The sequence below is a fragment of the Salminus brasiliensis genome, chromosome 25, assembly GCF_030463535.1.
Source record: "Salminus brasiliensis chromosome 25, fSalBra1.hap2, whole genome shotgun sequence".
Taxonomy (NCBI): Eukaryota; Metazoa; Chordata; class Actinopteri; order Characiformes; family Bryconidae; genus Salminus; species Salminus brasiliensis.
Window position 1 is genome coordinate 16,148,176 of NC_132902.1, and position 19,414 is coordinate 16,167,589.

General features: G+C 40.6%; 1 protein-coding gene and 1 long non-coding RNA gene across 2 annotated transcripts in view; one reads left to right on the forward strand and one right to left on the reverse strand.

Annotated features, from left to right (window-relative positions):
- Nucleotides 1-1,503: 1,503 nt before the first annotated feature.
- LOC140548290 (uncharacterized) lies at nucleotides 1,504-17,590 on the reverse strand. The gene is made up of 3 exons (XR_011978555.1): nucleotides 17,338-17,590; nucleotides 3,396-3,459; nucleotides 1,504-3,135 (listed from the first exon to the last, which is right to left on the reverse strand). It is a non-coding gene; the product is annotated as an uncharacterized lncRNA (long non-coding RNA).
- slc12a4 (solute carrier family 12 member 4) overlaps nucleotides 9,622-19,414 on the forward strand; it is a 33,668-nt gene continuing 23,875 nt past the window's right edge. The window contains exon 1 of the mRNA XM_072671808.1: nucleotides 9,622-9,908. Coding sequence (XP_072527909.1) covers nucleotides 9,770-9,908 — 139 coding nt within the window. The 5' untranslated portion in view covers nucleotides 9,622-9,769. The remainder of the gene's footprint in view (nucleotides 9,909-19,414) is intronic.

Consider the following 19,414-nt stretch of genomic DNA (forward strand, 5'->3'; position numbering starts at 1 on the left):
TACTGCTTTTATTATATTTGTTGTGACTTTCCTTCATAGTGTTTTTTATTTGCATATGCACTTAATTGTGAGTATATCAGTGCAATTTGGAATTTACGTGACTAGAGTAATAGCTTAAGCTTGTCATAGATCACTAGAAACCTATTTATTGCACTGTATGTTTTTGTTTGTTTGTTTTAAACTACATTTCATATAAGGACAGGCACCATTTTCAGCCTGCATTCAACTGCATGTAAAATGCAAAGTCAGCCTCTAGAGGGCACCTTTTTAAACAAAATGTGGATTTCCAAGAACTTGCTGTTTCCATAGATCAGTTAATATCACTGCTGTCCAGCAAAAAACATGTATCTCCATTTTGTCTGTTTTGAGTTTTCTCCATCCTTTGAACCCTGTAGCTGCCCTGATGAATGAATAAATGGACCAATAGAAATGCTCCATGACCATCTTTTTACACTGACTTCCACTGAAAGAACGTTTTTTGTTTGTTTGTTTTTTTTCTCCTCCTGCAAAGCTGCTCTTTTGGAGATACATGTTTTTCATTGGACAGCGACAATATAGTTTCTGACAACCACTTCATGTAATTGTGCATTGAACATCCTCTGTATTCCTCTGTAACATAACACACTGATCTGATCTGAGTATAGTCTTCTGCATTTGTGTTCCTTTTGCAAAAGATTCCTCCAAGCAAGTTATGATAGAGTTCATTTGCTTAGTTCATTGTAGATTCTTTATCTTTAATTTTAAAACGTATGGTTTCTAAATGGTTCTTGGTTTGTTATTTGGTTCAATAAACACTGAAAAAGTTCCTCACCCACACATCTCATTCATTATTCTTTGCTGGGTTCTCTAAAGGAACCCTTTAACTGAAGCCTCTGGTTTCTCCTAGAAGTAATTTTCAGAACCTGTATTTTTTAGGTAGATGCTGAACAACCATGCATGTAACATGTTCCATTACAATGTCACTGCCAGTGAAAAACTGCGGTCTTCTAGCAGTGCCTCAAAATCACCTTGGTCCACTGTCACCTCTGTTTTATGGCCTTGACCTATTCTTGACCTGTTTTGCTAGCTATCGGCCCTGGGAGGAAACAAAACACTGCAAGCCTACAGGACCCACAGGGTCCCAAAAGGAATAAATACAGTACATTCACCACTTCCTCTGAAACAGCTAAAAACTGACCTCAGTCATCCCTCCCTCTGCTTCCTGGAACATAGTCCATGCTCTCGCACTGCTCTTTCAGTTTCTCTCTCTGCCCTTTCCTCACCCCACTCGACCATTATTCCGCTTCACTTTCCATACCATTAGCTGTTAACTCCTTGAATGGCAATCACTCCTAAGACCTAAGAATAGCTTAGGCAGTTTACATTATTTTCCATGTAATTACATAATGAGATAAATACCTACTACATAATCAATTGATAAGGTTTCCAGTCTGCTGTGAAGAGTAAGCTTGGTTGTCAGTGGGACAGAAAGAAAGAATTAAGAGTAATCAAAGGGTCAGGTCATCAAATCAAATCAAGTTTATTGTCATGTCGCATTTACACAGGTGCATCGTCCCTCTTTGCCCCTACTATACCTATACTATACACACACTATACACACTATAAACATACTATACATACTGTCTATATACAATATTGCAGTGGTTTAAAGCAGTTTAAATGTACAGGTTTGATATCATCTGAATGTTTACATTATTTACAAAAGACACTGAATGGGTGTGAATTCAGGTGTAGTGTAAGTGGGGAGAAGTCTTTGTCTGGGCTGTGTGACTGAGCATAGGTGTAGTAAGTTCAGGGTGCAGCATGCGTTTGTATGGGGTGGACGTGTGTTGATACAGATGAGATTGTGAACTGTGGACAGGTACACTACACTGCTGTTCGTTCAGCAGCCTAATTGCTTGAGGATAGAAGCTGTCTCTGAACCAACTGGTTCTAGTATTCAAGCTTCTATCCCTCTTGCCGCTGGGCAGCTGTGAGAACAGGCAGTGGCTTGGGTGGGTGGAGTTCCTAATAATCCTCCTTGACTTCCTCAGGCAGCTGTGAGCCGGCAGCGTGTACCGTCAGCCACCAGCAGGGGGCCCAGCCAGCAAAGTATGAAAGCTGGTGGGGTTGGAGCAAAGAACTCCAAGCCCCAGAATCCCCAGCGGTAATCAAAGCTGACCAGACCCACCTGTGTGGCACAGTATAAATACACCCAGCCAAACACAATTCCCTGTCGCGCCTTTGTAGAGGGGTGAACGGTAACAGTGGGTTCAAGTTGTGAACAGTGAAGAAAAGCTGAAGTAAAAGAGGGAAGAGTTCAAGTTGTGAACAGTGAGGAAAAGCTGAAGTTAAAAGAGAAAAGCATTTGAGTTGTTGTTGTTAAACATCACTCCTGGTTTTTCCTTTGTTTCTTTTCCCGCCCTTTTTCTATATTGCTTTTGATCAGTGTTTATACTGCCACCTCTTACAGCTGTGGTCGTGCAGTGGAAGTACACTGGGCTCCCATTACCTGGGTTGGGACTGTTGGCCCAACAGTCACCAATCTCACCAAGCACACACCATAAAAGGGGTAGTTTCATTTAATAATAATAAAGCAAAAAATGTAACTGCCCTTGAGTCCAAACCCCACACCACATCATAACAGCAGCGGATGGTGTATAAATCTAGAAGGTTTGGAAGCTGATCCCCGATGATGCACTGGGCTGCAGAGCTTTCCGCTCAAGAGCAGTGCAGTTCCTGTACCAGGTGGTGATACAGGCCGTCAGAATGCTCTCCACAATGAGGTGCAGAACATCCTGAGAATGCGGGGGTTCATACCAAGGTAGAAGAGGTGCTGTTGTGCTTTCTTCACCACCCGTGTGGTGTGTACTGTCCATGTAAGTTCCTCTGTGATGTGAAGCTGCTGATCCTCTCCACAGTGGTCCCATTGATGGAGATAGGGGTGTGCATTTTCTCCTGTTTCCACTACTGAGTCCACTACCAGCTCCTTGGACATAGCAGCTCCATGTAGGACTTAAACCACTTCTATACAGAGAACCATCAGGAGGATCGATTGTATCAAGTCTGCAGAGAGGCTGTAGAAAGATTCAGGACTGATGGCAGTTTTAGCAGACAGGTGGTTGGATTATTAGATGTGAGAAAAATATAGGACATCTGTGGAAAGAGAAGAAAAACAAGTCAGAGAAGTAGGAGTGGAAGGACGGTGTGCTTGTGTCCTTGGGTGTTCTTGTTAACCTTCTCCCCAAAGAAGGTGACAAAATCTTCCAGGGAAGTGGATAGTTGGGGAGCAGAAGGGATCAGACGAAAATAGAGTGGTGATTTCCTGACCACCATAGAATTGCAACATTTAATATCAGTATCCATTCATTATTAATAATTTGAATAAGATGTAATAAGTCTTAAGATTCACTAACCAGGGAGCATTCCTGCGCCATGTCCAATCATTCCGGGTAGGCTCCTGACCCAATGTGACCCTGTCTAGTAAATAGCAAATAAGAAGATAGATAGATTAAAGCAGCATTACAGGAGAATTGGCATTTCTTGCTCCTGGGCTCCCCCTGCATTCGGGAAGTATAATGCGTGCCATGGGCCATTCCTACAGGACATGCTTTTTACAAGCTGTGAGATACAGAGCAGTCACTAGTCAGTAGAATTACAGGACTTTTCCCAAACATGTATCGGATTACACAGTGCTACACAATTTTCGCAAGCCTCGTTTTCCTGCCGGCTTCTCCAGAGTTACATAGTGCAGTGTCTGGCGTGTTGAGCCCAAAATAGCAACAATAGTGCTGCTAGTCTCCCTACTGCAAGTCAGTGGAGCATCACCATGATTTTTAAGCTATTAGATTTTTAAGTTATAAACATCAACATATTTCATCATATAAAATTGGTTAATAATTGGAAAAAATCTCAAAGTTATCAACTTCCATTTATTACAATCATGTAGTAATTCAACCCATCAGCCTTTACTGGATAAACAGCACTCAGATGAGGACTGTGCGACTGTGTGTACGTGCACTGCATGCACACATATTGCTTGTTGACTGCAATGTAATTGCCATGATGGTATTGCTTTCAGACGTTGCTCATAATCCACTCAGTCGCTCCATACACAACAAACCCAATGTTTATTAGAGAGTGGTAGTCTAGCCATGAGCGACCAAACAGAGAAGAGCTTAATGTGATAAGACAAGCTTGAGACACAAGTAACTCCTGGCTACTACTTAGTTGTACAGCATCTGCGGAAACAAGAGAGGGTAGTATTTAAAATGAACAATGAAAGTGAGGCGATATGACCAGTGTTATGTATTGGTGAAGACATGGGTTCAGGTGTCTAAGACTTTTACCATACATAAATGTCTGACACTGGCACACAAGCCCAGTGTAAAAAGCAGAACAGAATTCATGTAGAAAAAAAATACAACTGGTGGAAGTGTCTTAAAATAGAAGCCTTACAGTAATTACAGACTTTAGAGTTTAGGCTCTGTATCTGCTGTGGAGGCCCTGCTTTTTCCAGTTCCTCGACAGAAAAACCCTGTTTTTTTGGATCACTTCTAAATAAACTCCCATATATGGAACAAGTTTACACTTATATGGAAAGCATGCACAATATAGTAACTTTTTTTTGTTTGTTTTAAGGCTACCTACTTAGGGGCACTGAATATGGAACTTAAAAAGAACTGCTGCCGTACTCATGAGCTTATATCAGCTTATTTCAACACTCACACGATGACATAAAGGCTCTTAAAGTGACTCACATTTGTCTCTGCATTGTTCAGCCATACTAATGGCTAATTATGCCTCACAGTGTTATGAATGAAAGTGGCCTTTGCATTATACAATGTAGTGCCATTTACTTCATAATTCTTGTGGTCTCATGAATCACCACATAAGCTATTTATAACAATTAATTTAGTACTTATGCATGACTCCTAAAGTCCCTATGTACAATACGACACTCAAGTCTCACAAAACAAGACAACCATATTCACCCTTAATGTCGGACAAAGATGGATTCCACCTTTAACCCATCCGTGCAGTGAACACACATACATACACACACAACAGTGATCAAACACACACAGTGACTGTGAGCACACGCACACGAAGCGGTGGGCAGCCAACGCTGCAGTGCCCGGGGAGCAGAGAGGGTGAAGGACTTTGCTCAAGGGCCAAACAGTGGCAGCTTGCCGGGCTCGGGTATCGAACCCACAAACCTGTCACCAATAGCACGATGCTCTAACTGCTGAGCCACCACTACCCCGAGAGATTATGTCCTCTTAGTGCAGCTGGTTTTAATGTTAATGCAGCAGCTGCATGTGGTGCCAAAGGCAGGAAAGGGTATGACGCTGCAATTCTAAACATGCCTTGGGCTCCAGTTCCAGTGCTAAAGCTACCCTTTTAAATTCCCTTACTTTATTGTTCGCTGAGACTTAGCTACTTTATTAAATGCATAAACTGAATAAGATTAGTTTTCATTGCATATGAATACATCTTTATTTACATACATCAAACTGGCTGTTCTATCATGCACAGTCAAATTACACCAAACCTACTGAGCTTCTGCTTGTGGATTTACTGTAAACTATTAACTTGTTGGAGTAGCTCCTTGTTTGTCTGCTCGTGTCAAGCCAGAGAAGTCATAGGGGTAAAGTTAAAAAGGATGAATTGGGGGATCTAAATGAAGCATTGAGAAATATCTCAGAAGATCCATTAGTCATGACTACTGCAGACAAAATAATGGAAACACTAAGTTAAACAGTCTACATCTACATGCACTTGTATGTAGCCGATCCAGCAATCCGCACCAAGAGCCCTTCGAGCTTCAAGTACGGCTCAGCTTGACCCACCATCCCTCAAAATCCACGGAAGACAAGAGTCCAGGTTTTTTTCTGTCCTGGCACCAAAGTGGTGGAACGAACTTCCCCTGGGTGTCCGAACGGCAGAGACGTTCACTGTCTTCAAACACAGACTGAAGACCCACCTCTTCCGAGAGGACTTATAGTAGAGGCGAATAGTAGAGTGGTCACCCTATTGATTGTATTAACATCCTTTTTTAGAAAGGCTTTATACTCGTTGTTGGAACATTGCTGCGAGGATTTCATTGCCTTCAGTCACACTGATGACGTCAGGTACTGATGTTGGAAAACGTAGTACTGGGAGGTTTGCACACTGCTAGCCAACTCTGGATATTGGACATAGTGACCTTACATAATGCAGTGCTCATGACTTGCTTTTCTATGCTGATCGCGCAAGCTACACTATATGCACTGACGTATTAAGACACCTGCTCATTCACTGTTTCTTCCTAAATCAAGGGTAATAAAAGGGGAAGGAATTTTATTAGATTAGATTTATTGCTGATGCATTGCTGTAAGGATTTGACTGCATTCAGCCTTAAGAGCGAGATCACCTCATCCCCAACCCATCTCAAAAGTATTAGATTAAGCACCATCATTCCAGAGAGCACAGTTCCACTGCTCCACAGCTCATTGCTGGGGGGCTTTATACCCCTCTAGCCCATGCCTGGCATTAGGCATGGTGCCAGAGAGTCCTATTCTATTGCAGGACTTTTCTATAGGGACTAGACAAGCTATGTGTGCCCTCAGCAATTGGTGCAACTTTAAGTAGCTGAATGCATTCATTAGAAGGGGTGTCTACAAACATTTGGACATATATGGTGTGTGTGCGTGTGTGTGTGTGTGTGTGTGTGTGTGTGTGTGTGTGTGTGTGTGGAACTGAACACAGTTCAGTCTAAATGCCTTCGGACATGAATGGAAATAAAAAGTTAAATGACCGGTGTGTTACTGCCTACATAGCACTGCTGGCTGCTATTTGTGAGCTGCATAAAGAATAAAACACTCGCTCGACTCAAACGAGTGGGCAGTCGAATAAGATAGTAGCTAAAAAAAAAAGATGACTGCAGAGGGCAGAAAATTGGTACACACTTAACAGTTCACAAAAAAAACCTGAAGCTACTCTAAAGAACACTACACTACATCCACTTACGAGATTAGGCCAGTGTTATTGTACTGCTTGCTGGGTGTGCGCATATGCATATATCCTTACTCTAATTTATTCACATAGCTGTCTAGAACTAGTCTCAACACCTAGTCTCAAAACTAGGCTGAATATTTAATTCGGTCATTAGAATATAGAAAAAAAAGATCTCCACTCCTTTTATAAAGGTGCCCTAGACTGGAAAAACTGTATTTTCCCCTGATATCTGTAATATGTGTCTCTGTTTTGCTCATCCTGATCTGTGTCTGTATTGGGTTTTGCTCTCCACATGGCTCTGTTTTGCGTCATTCGTTACTGACCTAGCCCCGCCTAGTCATTAGTGTTGCCACCTGTGTCTCCTTTGTAGCCCGGACCTCTCATCATTCTTCCCAGGTGTTTGCGCTGTTCCATGTCTAGCGTTGCATTTGTTAATGTTCATGTATGTTTGCTGTGTTTTGGGTTCCTTGTTCTGGCCTCTGTGTTTTGTTCTTGTTTGTTTTTTTCTTCATTTTGTGACCTCTGCCTGGGATGATATGAAAGGGTTTACTAAAAATAACTTGCACTTGTATCCTCCCTCAACCCCCAAACGTAACAGTATTCACCTTATTTTCTTAATTAAACAATGGAGGTGGCCATCTTCGTCCATATGTCTGCTCCTACCATTTTGTGGAGAGGAAACCCAATACATGAACACCCAGAGAAATGGCTCGGTTATAAATCTCCAATGAAATGGATGTGTCTGGCACTTGTGAGGCTCTTTGCTAGCTAGATGAGCTATTAGGCCAATGTCCTACCTGATGTGTTCACTTCACTGGAGCTTCATAACAGGCTTTCCCTTCCAGACGCATGGACGTGTGTGGAAAGCTAGGTAGCGATGCTCTAGATAGCTCCCTAAATGATGCTGAATAACCTGTTGGAATTTTGTGTTAGCACAATTAGTCAACATATGATTGTGACCATAAAGCATAGACTCTGAAATTAGGCGTGGAGGAGTACGGAAGTGAAATACCACTGAACCTCAAACACTGTTGTGTCTTCTTTCACAAGCCAAACTCATATATATATAACACATAGCTCCGAAACAGGACGATTCCAAAACTCGAGACTGTTATGTAACAGTTGTGACTCAAGCCTGCAAAATGTACATACTCCCAGCCCACTAGTGCAAGCCTTTTAAGGCTTAATGCAATGGTTACTTCAGGAGAATATGGAAGCGAGTGATTAAGCGTGCAATACAGTGAGCAGGTATCAGTGCTAGGCTAAAAGTTAACCCTAGCAGACCCTACTACAAGCTTTTCTACAAGCTAAATAATCGCACCCGATGCCGAGAGAACACCGAGAGGACCCAGAGCGGACAGCAGTAAATGGTTGGGTTGTGCAACAATGTCTGTACTTTTAAGGGTACCATTATATTAATTAGTAAGCTCGAGTATGGTTCCATTTTTCCAAACTTGACGCAGACAACAATCTCGGCAATATTTGGAACTCGAAATGCAAAGCTGGCCATGGAAACTTCTAGCTAATTTCTAACCTAAGCAAACACCAGGTCAAATATAAAAAAGTCTATGAACTAAAAGCCTGTGTAGCGTATTTAATAGCTGGAAAGCCAGGTCCCTTATAACAGCTGCTGCTAACGTTGCCAAAGAAGGTTGACGAAAAGTTAGAAACAACTTCATCATCCTCTTCAAGTAGCTAAGCATCATCAAGTTATCCTGTTTGGAAAAATAATTTTGATAATTATTTTTTTTTTTGTTTTATTTTTTTAAATAATGTATAAATGTTTTATTTTGCAATTTTATCTATTTTTTTTTTTCGCTCAATACACACAAATATAAAAAACAGTTTGTTCTATGGTTCTATAATGTAAACTGTTATGCAACAAAAAAGATTAATTAATTAAGAAATTAAACACTGTGTATTTTAGACGCATCAAAAACAGCACAAACACTAAGCACGCTCCCCTAAAGACCCCTGACAAGTTTATTTTTTTCCTGATTTAAAAAGCAAACCCACTGGGATGGTTTAGGATGTTTTTTTTTGTTTGTTTTTTGTTTTTTTAACTGAAATGTAATTTTTGTTTTTACAGAGAGAGTAAAGTACCAAACACAGTACAGCATCATTAGGTACCAACCCTAGTAAATAGGCTGGTAAACCTGCATCTTTCCCCAACCAGTCACATCCCTGTCTCCCTCTAACAGCCTGTAGTTTATAATTACAGTAGCTAGCTTTACTCTGGCGATGAGCAGCTTACTCCACTTACTATTACTTACTTTATTTCTGTCTCATCTTACTCAGCCTTCCTGGATGGTGAGCCAATGGATGACGTGGCCAATCAGGGGTCATTTCTCCTTTCGAGCAGCATCTGTGAAGGGTAGTCAGACTGCCCTGCCCCTGTCATTGTCTCCTGGCCCTCCCTGAGTGTGAGTCATGTTTTTGCGGGCCCCCGAAATGAGGGGGAAGTGAGCCTGGGCCGAAAAGGATAGGGCAAAGAGTGCGCAAGAACTGTGCGTCAGTGCCTGCACTATTCACAGCTCCTGCAGCGAGGGCAGGGGGCAGGGCCAAGGGGGGCTGAGCGAGGGGAGAGAGAAAGCGCGAGGGAGGGGAGTATGGTAATGTGGCAGCACCGGGAGGAAGTGAGCGAAGAGCAGAGGAATGCGCTTGGAAGTACTGCTGAAGAGTTCAGCTGAGAGCCCTAAGCTTGGTGCTATCTGTCCAGGAAGAAAGAGAGAGAGAGAGAGAGAGAGAGAGAGACACGGAGAAAGATACTTGCTGCTAGACGATTGGAAACATGCCCCATTTCACTGTGGTACCAGTAGAGGACAAATCTCAGTCTAACTATGACAGCCTGGAGGGGATTAACTGGGTGGATTACAGAGACACGGGGCAAGAAGGATACCCTGGACATGGAGACACAGTCAGCTCCGATGGTAAGTTTCAGAAAAGACCAGAGGATCACTCTGGAAAGTCCTCCAACCCCTCTTTTTCTCCACTTCTCCAAGCTCTTAATAGCATAGCTGATCAGCCATAACTTTATTGTTCTTGACACACTGAGAGTATCCAGGACTTTTAGGTACACAGGACAATCAAAGCATAAGCTCCATAGTAACCATGGCACTCCTCCAGTCATGGGAGTCAAGGGATTTCTTTCTTCTTCTTTTTTTTTCCTGACAGCTCACTTTTCCAACTCTTCCTGGACAGGCTTCTCATCTGGGATAGTTCTTTTCTCAGAGAGAAAGGGAGGATATAGGAGAAACTTTGGCAGGCGTTTTATTTATTTATTTTTTTTTTTTTGTCAGAGCGCTGCCATGCCCAACATGACTGTGGTGACAAAAGGGAAAACAATTGGAGCGGGGGAGAAGTGGAAAGGTGGGGGAGGTTGGAGGGGGTGGTAGTGCAATAATAAGACAGGCCTCAAGTGTTCCCACACAAAAGATGGAACTCTTTTCCCCCACTTCTTTCTCTCCCAGACTCGGCTTTCTTCTCTGACGACAGCTGTGTGGGCCTGTCTCACACCCATCTCTCACTTTTTCCACACTCTTCCGTCTCTCTGTCTGTCTGTCTGTCTCTCTGCCACTCTATGCGGTACGCTAAGACGGAAACACCTCCAAAGAAAGAGAAGATAGTTTGTCACTTTACGGTTCTGCTTTACACCCTGAGAATACTGGCTTGTGAGAAGAAGATGGGAGGAAGTGTTTGCTAGTGTTGTAAGAATACACCAAGGCACAGTGCATCGTGATGTAAAAGTGATTAAGTGCATAAGGGACATGGCTGACCTCAGCTGCCTCTACCCTAGTGTTACTGCAACAGGGCACGATCTGCTTGAGCCCCACTGTAATCAAAGGGGCTTAATATAGTATTGGAAAAGGGTTCTTGGACAGTTTTCAGTACAAAGAACCATTTACATAGGCAACAAACCATTTTTGCTTTTCGTTGGATCTTTGAGTTGCAGTGGTTCTAACAGCCCTTAAATCACCCTTTACTGAAGAACCCTTTTTAAGGACGTCCACCACTACATTCAACAGCACACGCTGGTAAATGTTCAAATATGAATTTTGTTTACAACAAAATTAATAATACTAATAATAAAAAATAACATTTCACTAGACAAAGAACCATCTATGTCTTCCACTGGTTCTTTGAGTTGTCATTATTATATACAGAACCTTTGCCTTTGTTTAAAAACCCTTGAAGACCTCCTTTTAAAAGAATGGGGGGGGGGGGCATCAGCACATTTAGCAACATACTTTCTTAAATATCAAGGAGCAAATATGATAAATAAATAGTCATTAAAAAGAAACCATTCTGCATTTAGGTGGTAATCTGTATGAGTAGTCATTGTTGTAGATAGAACCATGGACTTTACTAAAGAACCACTAAAGAACCCTGTTATCAGTAATCAGTAAGATCAGTAGATTCAACAGCATACATTTGTAATTTCCTATATATATACAATTCCAGTATTCCAAAATACAATTCCAGTAGTGCCAATGGTTTATACGTTCTAATGGTTCTTATTACTAAAGGAACCTTTCATTACTAAATGACTCTTGACAAAACTTTTTTTTAAAGGTGCCCACCAGCTCCCAGAAGCACATTGGTGTTAAGATACTCTTAACTGGTAGAGAGAGTGTTCAGTGTGATGCTTGCTTGACCACCTAAGAAACATCTTTGTGATAAGATGTTTTTGGCTTTTGGGAAAGCCAGCCCTGGTTCTTTAAAGAACCATCTAATAAAAGGCTTTTTTCTTTAGGGAAGTACACCCTTATGACATCCATCTCAAGTACATCAAACTGAACTAAGGCCATACCAACACGCTTAATGCTATACAACACATTCCTAGCTCCAGACTTACAGCCTGTCATATCTCAAATTCTTGTGTAGTGAACCCTGCATTGAGAGTCCTATCAAATCGAGAGCTGAGCATATTCTGTTTAGTATGAGTGTGCAACATGTCAGTAAGGGGGCCATAGAAGAACCATATATAATAAATGTGTATGACTAATCCTTAAATGGGTACACTCAAAAATGTAATGTACCTAATAGTAGTCAACTACTGTCTCTACTGTCCAGGGAAGAACAGCTGGCTTTCTGCTAGATTTTGGAGGATTGCTGTGAGGCTTTGATAGGATCCATCGTCAGGAGCGTTGGGTGATAACCGCCATCCCATTGCCCCAACTTATCCCAAAAGCATTGAACGGAGCTCCATCATTCCAGAGAACACAGTTCCACTGCTCCACAGCTCAATACTGGGGGACTGTACACTCCTCTAGCCATGACTGGCGTTCAGCATGGTGCCAATGGGTTCATGTTTACCTGCTCCACAATTTATCTGAGTCCTATTCTGTTGGCAGAACTTCTTTACAGGGACTAGACAAGCTGTGTATGTGCATTTGCACATCTGTGTCAGCAATCAGCTGCAACATAAAGTAGCTGAATGCATTCAAGGGAAATGAAAATGGAGCCTGGCCCCATATATGGGTGTTAATGCAGTTGGTTCATGGTTTAATAACTGCAAGGCTTTGATGCTGCTGAAAGCTTGATCTTTGCTTTGCAAATTCAGCAATCAATCCATGATAAACACCCTCACAACCTGCACAATGTCTTCAGAAGCTTCTTCTTGTAAAGCATATTTGTCTTCTTTCATAATCTGTGTTGCTGACTCAGGGCTTAGCTAGAGTGGGACCTGTTATCCGTGCTAAGGGTAACGAAAGCTTGCTTGTCTGAGTGTAAAGGTTTTGCCGGGGGAATATGTGGATATGCAGAGGGCTGGCTCTGTGCTGTTGTGGACTTGGAAGTGGTTGATGTGTCGTTAGGAATGGGTGGGCGCTGTAGTGGACACAGTGCTAACTTTGTTCCAGCGTGAGTTGAGCGCTGTTTAGGCCAGCACAACACACACTGCAGACACTGTGTATGATCAGGCCTGCAGTGGAACAGCTAGCACATGAGCCGATGAACACGAACACTCTTAACAGCAAGAGCCTCTCTTCTGTTTCAGAGAATGCTTGACATCAGCAGCAACTAAAGGATCTGGACTATGTCAAGTGTTTCATTATTTACCTCATAGGCAGATACTAATATGTGTGGGAAATAGGGATGACCCATGTCTTCAGATTGTAAATAAATACGATACCAGTAAAAAAATTGGACACACCAGGTATGAATGTGTGCTATCATTTATCTTGAAAACATCTGATCCATATGCTAGAGTGGCCATATTTAAAAGATAAAAAGAGGAAACTGGGGGACACACAGGGTATCCACTGTAGGTTCAAGTAGGCCCAAGTTGTAAGTTGAACTGAAAGGCGATGATTTGGGCACATAGGTTATTAAGGCTATTTATTGATCTTGCTAAATGAGTAAGTGTGTGTGTGTGTGTGTGTGTGTGTGTGTGTATAAATGTACATTAGCATACTGTAGCTGCATGGTTTGAGAGGTATTTCCACACTCACACATACACACTTCTACTTAGGCCTACCAGAAATCCCCTCAGCCACGACATTCCTAACTACAGTGCATACCCAGCTGTCCCCAGTGTTCTCTTTTACAAAAACAAAATTATGATCACCTTAGCATTTGGATCAGATGTTTTTTAAGATGCAGGTGTGCTTCACACATCTCTGTTACAAACATTTTTCTTTATGTGCTTCTTCTATGGCAAAGATCCATCTGAAGCGCCTTTAGTTTTAAGAGTGTGCACTCAAAAAAGGAACCAAAGGGATTGTTTGTCTAATATGACACACTTGACCTGTTTGTCAAACTGAAGTAACAAAGTCCATAATGCTGCTGTCCAATGAAAAACATGTGTCTCCATTTTTGTCCGGTTTTAGAAATTCTGTAAATGAACTTATGTTACAATAACTTTTATTCAAAGTACAGAACATTTTTGCTGTCTCCTGTAAAGTCTCTGCTTTGGAGATGCATGTTTTCATTGTGGGATATATGCTCGATAGCTGTTTGCTGAATAGGAATGCAGTCGTAGACATAGTACTGTGTTTTTGACTATACTCGATGTATGCTCTGCAGAAACTAACCAGAGCAACAGGGGCTCAGCTGACGGATTACGAAAACCAAACCTGGTCTGAGCATTACAGTCTGCTGCATACCACACCACCAGCATTAGCCAAGGAAAGATAAACACATACCAGGAAAGAAAGAGGGAGACAAGACAGAGAGGGCTGTGTGTGTGTATGTGTGTGTTAGGCCGCTGATTTAGCAGTCAAGCAAACTGAAGGGAAATGAGACTGTTTCTTCCAGCTCTGCTACAAATGATAGGATGAAGAAACCAGAAGGTACAGAAGCAGTTATCATTTAGGCCAAAGTTGTTGGTACATTTAGGTAAATGATGGCAGACAAGTTAAATATGTCCTTACATATCACAACATGTTGATTATATAGAATTACAATGGGTGTTTACATTCAGAGAACATTATCTTTAAGTTACTTTCAATATGACTCATGAATGCCACCCATATCGGAGTTCCCTGACAGGGCCTGCTCAGTTTGTACCATTAATTCCTCAGTTGTTCCATGCATGGAAATTGAGCTGCAAAACCAGCTAATTTTGTATTTACTGTTTTTGTGAGGTCCCTCATGCTCCAGCCATTCGAGCTAAAGTTATACGTTTCTGATGTCATTCATGCTCCACCCATTTAAACATTTGCTCCACCCATCCCATTTGAAGTTATGAGAGTTTCTGGTGTTATTCATGCTCCACTTATCCAAGCCTTTGCTCCACTCATTCAATTTGAAGTTATACGAGTTTCTGATACGAGCCTGTTGTGAGAGTCTCTTGATGCTCTGCGTGCCCCACCCATTCAAGCATTTGCTCCATCCATCCCAGATGAAGTTATGAAAGTTTCTGATGTTATTCATGCTCCACCCATCATAGTTAAAGTTGTGAGAGTTTCTGATGTCATTCGTGCTCCACCCACCCCAGTTGAAGTTATGCGAGTTTCTAATGCCCTGTATGCCCCACCCATTCAAGCATTTGCTCCATCCATCCCAGTTAAAGTTATCATGTGTATATTACAGTCTTAAAGGCATGGTAAAATAAACTGTATTAGAGAGAGACAGGTTGAGAAAAGGCTATATAGTGATAACATACTCTACTATTATGGTCTGTAACATTCAGAGGCAATAACAACTAGCCAGCCACATTCTTAGCACTAAGTAGGCAGAGGAGGCGGACCTGGGGAAGCAGCGGGTTGCCTTAGACCCAGTGGGAATGGTCTTTCGGAACAGAAAAACAAGCCTGTGCTATTTTGGAGTGGGAACTGCCTGGCAGTCCAAAAAGCAGCGAATGCCTACATTCTTTTCACATCCTTTCTGCCTGCTACAATTAATCCTCTTCCTGAAAGAAGAGCATTATTAGTTTTTGCTGAAAGATCACAGTCTGTCCCAGTGACTGAACAGCTTGCTACGAACTACAGCTCAAACACTGAACTGTCTTACTGACTTCAATTAGGAAGTAGAACTGGGCCAATGGGCTTGTATAAAAGGCCTCCTTAAAGGATCCTACAAACTCCTCTAGAAGCGTCCGTTCAGTAATGTCTGTATCTACACCAAATACATAATCAACATACTGACATACTATTGGTTTGTACACTCATCAAAATGACAGCATATGCTGTACATGTTGCCATTTTAATTTAAGTGCTTTCCGTACTGTAAAAACTGTAATTAACTGGCAGCTTTCTCCATTAGTTTATCATCCGTGCACTCAACATGCCCCTCTGACACATACACACACACACACACACACACACACACACACACACAGACACACACACACACACACACACAGACACACACACACAGCACATCCCTGAAGCCCTTGTTAGTACTTCAAAGCCCGTACAGTTCCTTCACAGCAGGTTCGCATTCTGTGGTGTTCAACTGTGCGTTCCTATTACTGTCTTAATAAAGCTCTAAATGCTGTAGAAAGTATTTGCAACTCTATATTTGCAGTTATTAAGTTGACTTTAATTAAACTTGATAAAAATATCTCAGGCCGGTTTAGGCTAGATGTCCTGTGCTGTGCGTGTCATTATACTGCAGGTTATACGGATGTAGAATAAGGTAACTGGCAGACGAGCTGCATTATCCACATTGGATATCTAAACCAATTAAAATTCCCTCATCCAGGTTCCAATTAGCACACTTTCATGCTGATCAAAAGTTGTAAACAAGCTTACCCTCAGATATGTACAGGTGGAAAAGTACAGAAAACTATACTAATGGGCACTGTATCAATTTTTTGAGTAATACTCAATTCTCCATTTAAAGATTTTGTATAAAAATGTATAAAAGTAAAAAGTTAAAATGAAAAAAGAGAGGTTCTGGTTTTGCGGTGGTGTGGTGAGACAGCTAAGGGATAGTACTTTCAGAAAGACAAATTAGCATATTCAGTGACAGGTTTTTATTGCATGGAATATGATTCCAGGATGTTTTAATAAACACAAAAAATTGAAAACACTTGAAGTGAAATAACAATTTTCAGATGGAAGTAACCGAGAGAAATGAAAGGTTTGCAAGCACAAAGGATCCACCATAACTCCTAAGCCTTTTTTATGTTCTTGAATAAGATTTTTTTTTATCCAACAGTAGCTCTCTTTAGTAATTCTCAAATAAAGGATGCACCAGTCTGCCAGTGTCTATACATACACATTTATAAAGTGGAACATTTTCAAAAAATAAAATAAAAAATAGAAAATCTTCTTGTCTTTGAAATGTAGTACTTTGAAGATCCTCATTAAAGTGTAGAAAGTAAAAATATTTTGTATTTAATTAAATGTATTTAATTTCAGTAATATTTGTGTAATATCTTTCAAAACAATACTTAAGCACAGTAACAATCCCAAACTCCCAAGTTTAATGTGTTGTAGGATGTGTTTTATATTAAACCACAATCTATAGAAAATTACATTAAATTCTATGAAATCAGTCCAGATATATAAAAATATGAACAGAAATATGGAATATAGCATCGCTTTTTAAAGTTTAGCACAAACAATAGAATGTTGCTTATTTTGGTAAACATTAAATAGGTTATATGTTATATGTTAGTAAACTCAATATGTTCAATATGAGTAATTTCAGCCCATCATTGTATGAATCTATTCAATTATGTTCCAAATTCTTATTCATTCAAGCAAAAAAAAGCATAAAACTCAACTCAAGAAAACACAACACAACTAGCGTGTTAGTTATTTGTAAGTCAAACAGCATTGTTAGTTTATTGTTTTGAGTACAATACATTTCTAAAATATGAAAAACAAAACAATAAATAACAATATATCTGTTTATCTAAGAAAATGCCTTATGTTATCAAGCTTTTATCATTCCAGGTTCACTCACCTGTTTGAGCTGCATACGTCTAGAACAGCTGACCGCAGTGGTTAGGATGTGCCATTTAGGGGTCAGAACGAGTTAAAAATACGCCATTGTGATGACTAGTGTAGCGGCTACTGCGGTCAGACACAGATATAGACAGCTGGTTTGGCCAGGTGTGCACAGCCTTCTAAACAAAAAGAACTAATGTCTCATACTTAGCATAGTGGTTACCTTAAAAACTACATACCACCACAGATTACACACACACACACACACACACACACATATATACATACACACACACAACATATAGTAACCCAGTATTACGTCAAACAATCCAACATGCCACCACAACAGACCTCTTTCCCCACAAATCCCAGTGGCTAATCAGCCTAAGCAGCATGACTTCTACCTTAATGAAATCTTTAAATGTCCATTAAACGAGAACTCTGGCCAATAGGATTTTAAGCATAAGCTCCTAATAAGATGGTAAAATGTTTTCTGCGTCTAATCGGCTTTAGTGTTCTCTAACAAAAGCCAGATTTTTAGCCCCCTGGGTTTTACGAGAATTAGGGAAATAATGATCGCTATACACAAGAACACACAAACATGTTAATGTCTACATGCCAGTAAATAAAGGATTATGAGCTTAAACGTATATCATAGTTCATCTATGAATACGTGTGGAAAAGACTAGCGAAGCAAGCATCTATCTCAGTACTTCCACACATCCTCCTGTGTGTTCTGTACATTACATGCAGGAACACAACCATTGTGTTTCATTCCTACTGCAAAGGCCTTACACTTGACTGCTGCTTCCTTTGAAGTTGGTGTGAACAGATTTGCAATACAGATGTCTGAAGAAGACAAAGTCAGCAGCTGGACACCAAATGTGTGCAAAATAAAAGTCCTAAATAGTTCCAGGCTATAAGGTTTCATTTAATCTTTAATTACATAATTATTAGTTCTTCAGACTTGCACATTTTCAATAAATAAAATAAAAAAATGGAAAATTTATATTTAGTAATTTGAAGATCCTTTGAAGTGAAATATTCTTGTATTTAATTAAATGTATTTAATTTCAGTAAAAAAAATATATCCCAAACTCCCAAGTTTAATGTGTTGTAGGATGTGTTTAGGACTCACAAAAATGTTTTTTTTAGGTGTTTTTTTTTTAGTGGCTTAATTTTTAAGATTGTGTGTCAGAACTTTGAAGTGACCACTAAAAGTGGACTCAAGTGGACTTAAGCACTGTACGCTTAGAAAAAAGGGTCTATATAGTATCAAAATCTGTCTTATAGTAACAACAGCGGAGCCGTTTTGGCGCTTTGTAGAATATATTTTTTAAAGGTTCTTTTAAGAACCATGCACCAACCACTAAAGACCCCTCTGCTTTAAGGGTATATAAAATTGTGTACATGCAATCCTGTAGATTGCATAGTTCTCAGATGTCTCCGTTTAAGTTCAATGTTTAAATCTTGCTCTCTCTTTCATGGTCAGCTGTAGATTTGAACCGCTTGCTTTCTGTTTTTTTCCATTTTGAGTTTAATCGAAGACATTTGTGGGACATTAAACTAAGAATGTCAGACCTGTGATGTCAGATCTTTCAAGAGTTCTTTGAAGGGCTTTCCAGGATAGTGGGAGCCTTGGAAGTTACCAGAGCAAATGAAAGGTTTGCAAGCACAAAGGCTCCGCCATAACTCCAAAGCCTTCGTCATATATGCAGATGGAAAAATCACAGCAGACTGTTGGTGGTCATAAAGGGCCATTTTTAACTCTTAATAATGCACCAATCAGTCTATGTCAATACATAAACATTTATAAAATGTAGAAATCAAGGCTTGATTTAGATGGATTAGCATTGCAGAGAAATGTTCAGTTTATTTGTAGTGGTAGGTAGGACTCTTTTTGTCACATTCTACCAGGAGGGTAAAGAATTGGTGGTCAACCAACGTACCTTTTTAAACTCTTGCTCAAGCAATGCCATTGGGGGTCAACACGTTTGGAGGAGAACACTAACTGTCCAATTCTATTATGTCAGCTAATAGATGCTCGTGCTGGCTAGTACCATGCTGAGTGATGGGGAGCGAGTGAGGCCAGG